Genomic DNA, 8,619 nt, shown 5'->3' with positions numbered 1-8,619 from the left:
ACAACAAATGAACTCACTAACAGGTAATTACAAAATAATGGTTGTACAGTATTAGCTTTGACCCCACAATGCAGTTTACCTAGGACAGATTGAGAAGATCTGGGGGGGGGGGGAAGATATGGCAAATGTGAGTGTAAATAAGGAAATGACAGCAAAATCTCATAACATTCAAAATTATTCTAAGCATTTCAGGTATCTCAAATACAAACTGAATCATCTTGGTTCCCCAGTGATAACTGGGGGATGTTAAGCCACCCAAGCTTAGACATTTCAGATAGCCAGCTAAGCTAGGGTGGTGTCCTGCTTTGGTTATCTCTGTGATTAGTCGAGATAGAAGGAAAAGGACTTTTTCATCGTAAGACTCCAGATGGAACCATAAGTACTTCAAATTGTCCTCTGGAGGAGTTCCTTTACTTTGACTGTAAATGCAGGTAGAGCAGTACACCTAACTTAACTACCTAATATCCCTCCTTTGTGTGTCTTTAATACACTTGTAATGTGCACACTATGTCTATTCTAACACTAGTACAGAAGTTGGTTCTACAGAAAAAAAAATGGTTCTTTCTTCTGAAGTAAGCTGTTAGGAAAACTGCTTTTGTGCCTGTGTGCCGTTTTAGTGAGTTACAGATCTTCTATTTGGTAGGCAGATGTGTTGTAAGTCTTATGAAAGACGTGAGGCTGCAGTGACAGCACTGAGAGGTGTCAGTGGTATCTTACCTTTCCATTTCATTGTGTAAGTTGCAAAATGTAATCTAGCAGACAGCATTCCTGTTCATATGTGCCTTTTTTCACGTCAGCACATTTCTCACAAATTAAAAGTAGCTCAGGAGAGCAGACAGGTTCTGCATTTTTTTTTCCTGTTTTTTTTTTTCTTTTATAGTTCTTCCCCAGTGAGGTGGCTTGACTTTGGCCAGTGGCAAAGGAGTACACAGTTGTTTCTCATTCCTCCCACCAGTGAGATGAAGGAGAGAATAAGAACAGCAGAAGCAAGAGAACTTGAGAACTTGTGGGTTGAGATACAGGCAACACTTATTTAAGTGTAAGAAGGAGGAAGAAAAAAAGCAGAAGTGTTAAAAAAGCCACCATTCATCACATCCCACAAGGAGCCTGATGCCCAGCCAGTCGCTAACTACTTCTGCCCTCAGTTTTTCTTTCTGAGTACAACACTGTAAGACATGCAGTTTCTCCTTACTCAATTTGGATATGCTGTTCTAAACCAACCCTGGCCTCTTCACTGTAGGAGTAGAGTGGGGAAAAAGAAAAAGCCTTTATGCTCTGCAGGTTCTGCTCAGCAGCAGCCAAAACACTGATGTTATCAGCACTGTTTTGGTCACAAATCCAAAACAGCACCTATGACCTGCTATGAAGAAAATTAACTTCATCCCAGCCACGCTCAATACACCCTCCTCTTTCACTTGGCATCAGCCTACTTCTTAGTCTGCTTCAATCTTGATAGTATCGACAGCTTCTGCTGTGTGGTTCAGTCATCTCTATGAACTAGCCCTGTGTATCTGCCTCCTCAGTTCCCACTTCGTTCCAAGAGCTCTCTGAAATCCTCTGGTGCCTTCACTTTTTCTCTGTTAACTTCTTCCTTTCTGCGGTGTGGAAGATAATTAATGAGCTCCAAGCTGAAATTTGAGATACAGCTTGTAATAAGATAATGCATCCATTTGAATGCATGAAGTGAGCACTTCTTCATTGTGAGTCTTTTATTGTGCATTAGGATGTCAGCGTGTAAACTCTCCATAAAAGTTGCTTGCCTGTTCACTGGGAGACTAGTTAACCTTAATTCATCTGCAAATGGTATGTCCATTGCTGTGTTAAGCTTACATGGGAAGTTACAGAAGATTGCTGATAAGGCCAGATGCACAAACCTAATGAGCATTCTTTCAGGTTAGAGCACCCAGGAGTGCTCATTAAATAAATGGTGGTGGCAGAGGGATGACTCTAAAATGCAAAATCTCTGCTTTGCGCCAACTTGTTAAGAGAAAACGTTAAGCCCAAAAGTTACGATAAAACAATATCATACTTCACAAGTAGTTTCTGAGCTGGCTTCAAGACCTTTATTCTCATACACAAAAACTACTTGTATTTTCTGCAGTATCGAGAATGTAAAACTCCAGCTTTGCCTAATTCCAAGATTAACTGAGATGGAAGGAGGGCTTTGACTATTGATATCTTTGTCTGAGATTTCTTGAGTGTAAACTCATAGATTTTTTTACGGTTTTCTAAAAATTGCAAAAATAAATCAAATTTCTGATACTCTTCATGCAAAATTCATTTTATCTGTAAAGATAAAATTCTTTAAGTAAGGTAAACTCCATGGTTTTTGGGTTTCTGCGTGCAATTTGCTGTGTAAACTGGTAGGTTGGCAAATATTTCAGTCAAGAAGGATCTCTGAGAACAACTATGGTAGTATAATATTATGATCATCTTTCCTGGAGGGGAAGGGTGGAGAGGGCAAAAACAAAAAAATAAAAATAAATAAATAAATAAAAAAGGATGTATTGGCAGAGATACGAATATGTCATATTGATTTCAAAAACCATGCTGAGGTCCAACTGAAAAAAAAAAAATAGATCAGTTGTCACAGTGTAGCGTTAGGAAGAAACAATCTGATCACTTTTGAATTCCTTGTCTTTGTATAGCTTTATGTTTACTATAAAAGTAGCAGTTCTGCTTTGGCTTCAGCTCACTTCTTCACTGTAACAGTTGGCATTTGTGAATCCTTCGTACAATCAAAATGGTCTACCAGTGGTTTTGACCATTTTATTTACATTGTGGCACCCTCATATACTTCAGTGCGTGGGCGAATTTATGCTTCTTTTTGAACCTAAAGCGCTTCCTAACAAGGCAGAAGGAGAAAGCTTGAGCTGTCTTTGACTGCTCTTCTTTTCTACTTCAATAGAGTAGATTTTCTGCTTTTTTTTTTTCTTGACAGTCTTGCGCATTTTTGCAACAATTGTTACCTCACAGTTGGTTATTGTGGGAACTGTGATGGTGAAAATGGGAAGAAGAAAGCAGAAAAAATGAGATTTGCGAGCACTGATACTGCTTTTTCCTTCAGTGCTTTGGGCAGCTATTAGTATTGAAAAGCATAAGTTTGCATTACAGACCCAACGTCCCTGCAGATTATGCCCATGGTTGTCTGTAAAACAATGTATTGTTTGAAACTTGTTTACAAAGCACTTGGAATCACTCCACTGTTACGTTTTGACATCTCAGTAGAATTAAATGATGGTGTTAAACCATGTACCAGAAGTAAATTTGAATCTGGTAGAAATATTGGAATGTCATGATTCCTGCAGTTGAGTTTTTGATGAATAAGTTGCAACATACTTGTGTGTAGGGGGAGACCCAAGTGGGGACATAATTTATAGTGCTGAAATACAGAGGCAGAAATACGCAGCATATACAGACAGCACACTGGAAATTGTGATGTCAGATTAGTAGAGAAGAAGCTAAATTAATATTTCAGTGAATGTTTTTTTTCTTTCTTTATTTTAGAAGTGAAATGATGGATAGCAGAGCTCAATGTATCAGAGCTGCCCCCTGGTTATTTTTTCCTACACTTAATGATATTCTTCTGGGTGAAAGTTGTTGAAATAGATTTGGTGCCTGGACGGAATCTAGCATGACAAAAGTTGACCAAAATGCACAACAAATTAAAGTTCAAACAGTACAGTAGTTAGGAATTGAAATAATTCAAGTTATTAGTAATTTTTTATATAGCAAGAAAATAAGGAAAATATTTCATTTTGGTCATTTTGATGTTCTGAAATTCTGCCTTGATCATTTCATTGCTGGAGTTTCCTACTTTTTGGCTACAGCAAATGACAATCACTAAAAAAGTAAAAATAATAAAGAATGGCAAAAGAATTTGTCTATTTCTCCATTCTTAAGAAGTAAGTAGGGCTCAGTACCTGGTAGCATATGTAAACAGATGTGTCTGAGTATTCCTGGGCTTTTCTCCTCTTGTTGCCTGGAAATCATTTGATGGAAATTGGAAGGCTGGGTATGTTTGCCCTTGATTTCTCGAAGGTTTGGCAGAAGCATCGGTGCTGTAACTCTAGCCAGGCTGTCGGTATCCAGAAGTCTGAATGTGCCCAGTGCTAGAGGGCTGCTCTCCATCATCTACGTGATAGAAGTGTTGGATGTGCTTCATCTGAGCCGTGCAGCCTGCACTCAGACATGTGGCATCTGCAGACAAAATTGTTGTGCACATGATGTAGCTAGACTCTCTGCCCAGACTGTGAAACCTTCTGCAGTACACACCAAAGTGAAAACAACAGCATTTGTACACAGTCCCTTTTCCTACCTAAATTGGACAAGTGTTTTAATGGAAGGTAATCTGCCATTTAAATAATCAGTGTTTGTGCAAATGAATCATGAGGTGAATTAAGAGGAGTACAATATTTGGTTGTTCATCATGTTAGTAATTCCATTGCACACATGCACCGTTCATAATCTGTACTTTGATAATTATAAAATTTGTTCTTCTAATATATTTAATCTTAGATTTTAATACTCTTTGACTATTAAGTGAATGTGTAAAAGCACAGGACAGGAAAGGGTGAGAGTCTGATTTTTATCATAGTAGTTTTATAGCACATCAGCCCACTAATTGAAGTAATTTTTGTTCTATTTCCCAGAACAGAGAGCAGTAGATTGTGGAGTCATTAAAAGCAGTATCCAGAGATGGTGTTTGTTTTGTGTTTGTTTTGTTAAAGTTATGGTGGGTGGAAAGTCCAAAATTTTATATTGCTATAGTGATAAATTGCTTTTAAATACAAGGACAGTGAAGACTGCTTTGGCAGGGCTGAATTTTAGCGGAGAAGTCAGGCTTTGGCTTAGTGTGTGCTTGCGCTGTTTTGCTCAGAAGTATTCACAGAGATCCATCTGCAATTACTGTGTGCTTGGAAGATGGCTTTGCTGTGATGACAGTATGAGTAGAATAACTCAGTGGCTGCTTCTAAACTGCTACCTCTTCTGAGAGCTGGTGAGACACCTCCTGTTCATTTATGCCACATTCTGCAGAAATGGGGTGGCAAGGAGGATTTGGATTCCTCCTGCCACTTAATGTCTTCTCTGTCTTCAGTAGAACTAATGAGTTCTGTGCTACAGTTGAAGAACTGCCAGTGCCCTGATATCAAACAGCACAGTGTTCAACAGGCTGTGCACTATCTGTTCTTCCAAAAACAATCTCAGATTTCACTTACAGTATAAATTGAATCCCCTACTATCATACCTTCAGAGCACTTAGGGTGCTGTGCAAAGCCTTGCATAGCTTCTGTGAAAAATCTAGAAACATAAAACCCCTGTTCTGACAGCGTGACCTTTCCATATCATTCAGAGGTAACTACAAGCTAACCTTATTCTATCAGTCCAAGAGAAAAAAACTTAAGTGATTGCAAGATTAAGAGTGAGGGCAGTATCTATAGGCAATTTCAGGCAAGGTCTCTTCTTGGTAAATGATAGCATGACAATGTACAGAGCATTATATTTTCTGCCATTGTATGTATTTAAAAACCAGGACAAGATGAGAAAGGCTCTCTCCACTTATTAATTTTAGGGAGGATGTAAGAGAGAAAAGATCACTCAATTATTGAAGTTACTTTAAAACAGGCTGACATATAAGCTGTATGCATGCATGCTAGGCACAAATTTATTTACTTATAATAAAATTACTCTGAGGTCTTGCAGCTTTTTTACTTTCTTTAGTTTACGTTAGCATATATACTCTGATTCTAACTGTAAGTAATCGTGCTTGCACTTCAGTATCTGTTCAATGCACTTAATTTTTCTTTAACAGAATGAAGATGGATTAATGGACTTCTTTGAAGATGTGGTAAAACAGACTCAGATGAAGCCAAAGAAAGTGATCGGCTGGATTCTGAGTGACCTACTCAGTCACTTAAAACAACATTCCCTTACAGCAAAGGAAAGGTCAGGCTTCTCAGTTACAACAGTGGTGAAATAAAATTGCTCCTTTTCTCATGTACCAAGAACAGTATCATGTCACTCTGATGCTTTAGTTATCATCTGTGAGGTTGGTTATCCTAGGCAGTGCTGCTTAGGCCTTGACACTGTCATGATTAATGAAGTTAACCAAATGCCTTCCAGAGAAGAGGGCAATGATAAGGCATAATCAGGCAGTCAAGATCAAAGCTGAATATAGTGTATTACGAAAAAAAAAACCTAACTTGTCATGCTAAACTGTGTGACGTTTAGACAAGCAACAGTGGCATAAATCTATTACTTCTCTTCTCTGAGGTAACTCCTGTCCCCTTTTTCCACAGCCCCATCAGTTCTTTTCTCCTAGCTGACCTTCTGAACCTTCTAGAAAATGGAGACATTTCTTCTTCAGCAGCAAAGCAGGTATTTTTTGATATCATTGTACTTTGAATCTGCTGATGCTTATTTCATCTGCATTCATTGTGTACCAATGAATTGGTTGCTTTAAATTCATCAGGGTGCTGATGAAGGATAAATTTTCTATCTATGCTATATACATTGAATGTATGAAAATGCCTTACGTAGTATAATCCTACTGATATCTTTGCATACTTAGTGTAATAAGGGGGCTTTAAGCTACAGTCAGTTAAGTCTGCTTCTGAACAAAGCAGATGCTAGATCTCAGCCTCGTGTCTTGAGTAACACCTGAGGTAAGGCTGGTGAGAACTAATCCATGGCTTGCAGTTAAGCTGAGCGTATCAGCTAGTATGTGCAAAGGATACTAGAGCCTATATTGTCAAGTATTGGTGTATGGAAAAGGATATCAATCACCTGATTGTAGTCACAAAAAGAAGTCTGATGTGGTGCACTCGGTGAATTTAACACGGAGACATCTGACCTTCCTTTTATCCTGGCTTCTTTGAGCAAGTGCTGCCATGAGTCTCCTAAGCAAGGACTGTCTGTAAAGCCAGTTTTCCCTCTATCATTTTGCTTAGGACAATCTGAAAAATCAGCACGTCATACACTGATCTCTAAAATTACAAACTGCTTGTGCATATTAGGCAAAATCTGGAATTCTTTTGTGATAGGGAATAACTGCCATTCACCTCAAATTCTCTATGTGGGATTCATCGTCCTTTCAGGTGAGTTACTGTGTTCTGCATTCAAGTACATTAGATAACCTTTTTTCCTCAGGTGGCTGTAAGCAAAATTATCTTGCCTTGCCTGCTTTCAAGCTTTTACCTCTCTCAAATGCACAAAGCATGTTTCCACCTTTCCAGCTCAAGTTGATCGAGTCCGAGTGTAACTTCAAAACAGTACAGGCGTTAGTTCACTCTTTACATGATTATAAACCCAGAGTTGCAAATGTGGCTCTTTTTCTTACTGGGGGACGCTTCCTGGTTTTGGGGGGTTTCTTTTGGAGGTGCTTGTGGACCTTGATTATGTTGGCCTTGTAGTTGGCCTGCTCCTTGGAATAGCCAGCTGCTTTTTATAGGCACCGTAAATACAGATTTAAGTGCCTGACTTCAGGCATGTGCATCTGGAAATTTTGGACTGGAAAAGTAAAAGCTTCGAAAAGGACCTAAAATATTAACAGGGAAATACACTGGGATGCAGAGCAGTTGTGTGCCTGCAGGGCAATGGGACACCCGTTAGTTTGGGGTCTGCATCTGAAAAAGGAGCTCAGAACTTCCTTCTTAACTCTGTTTCCTTCTGGAGGTAGAGAGAATAACAATGTCCCTCCATTGGAGTCCTTCCCTTGTAATAAAATAAGTGCCACCACTTATGACAGGTTATGAGATGTCAAGAATTTCAGAGATGCCTTTCTTGTTTAATTACAAACTCCTTGTGATGTGCATGTTGTCCTCTCTGTTCTGAAACTGGACACAGAGAAGTAACAGTGCTATTTGCCATCACTGAGTGATGCTGTCAAACTGCAGGAACCTTGCCACATTTAGAAAAGTATTTTGGTTGCCTGGATGTCAGAAGAATAACAAATGTTTATAACAATTCTCAGCAGTGGGCCGAGATGCTGGATGGCCTGAGGGCAGAAAGGGCTATATATACACAACGGCAGATGAAGTGCAGCACTTGGAGTGGAGGAGAACGAATTGCAGTGGTAGAGACAGATCCAACTAGAAGCGCCAGCAGGGTTGATGGGGTGAGCACACAGACATGCATACACATACGTGCTCGCAGCAGGAAGCTGTTATAAGTTTTAATTTGTTAAGAGGAGTGTGTTCAGTCTCTGCTGTATAAGGCATTAAAACACAGATAAAAGCTGCGAGTGCTGATTATAGACACAGAACATTGTATGGTAGGATGCATATGCCAAGGAAAGGGCACAGTGTGCTTACATAATTACCACTTGGGTAATTACAGAGCTCACGCCCAACTTGCCATCAAATATAGCATCCTACCCCAGAGGCCTCCAAAGCAGTTTCATGCTGGCATGCCTGTACAAAGGGGAGCAGCCTCCAGCTCTGCTGGTGTGCAGGGAGCATGTCCTGCATGGGGGAGGCCTGCACAGGCACACACTATGCATGGCCTTACCCTAGAGGCACCATTTGGATGTCAACAGTGGAACGCAACTCTACTACACTGAAACCGGTCTGACGGGAGTATGGCCGAGGCAGGATCTCACTCCTCACCAGAAGAGCTGGC

At 39.8% G+C, this 8,619-nt stretch overlaps 1 protein-coding gene across 3 annotated transcripts in view; it reads left to right on the top strand.

Annotated features, from left to right (window-relative positions):
* The window catches only part of GATB (glutamyl-tRNA amidotransferase subunit B), a 67,662-nt gene that overhangs the window by 28,568 nt on the left and 30,475 nt on the right, over nt 1–8,619 (top strand). For all 3 annotated transcript variants that reach the window (XR_793179.2, XR_793180.2, XM_003205442.4), the window contains exons 10-11: nt 5,813–5,946; nt 6,300–6,378. Coding sequence is in view for 1 of the 3 variants with exons in the window: in XM_003205442.4 (XP_003205490.1) it covers nt 5,813–5,946; nt 6,300–6,378 (213 nt within the window). In the remaining 2 variants the exon portion in view is untranslated. The remainder of the gene's footprint in view (nt 1–5,812; nt 5,947–6,299; nt 6,379–8,619) is intronic.

Source organism: Meleagris gallopavo, chromosome 4, assembly GCF_000146605.3.
Source record: "Meleagris gallopavo isolate NT-WF06-2002-E0010 breed Aviagen turkey brand Nicholas breeding stock chromosome 4, Turkey_5.1, whole genome shotgun sequence".
NCBI lineage: Eukaryota > Metazoa > Chordata > Aves > Galliformes > Phasianidae > Meleagris > Meleagris gallopavo.
Note: the sequence above shows the minus strand (reverse complement) of the source record. Positions and strands in the feature narration are given on the sequence as shown.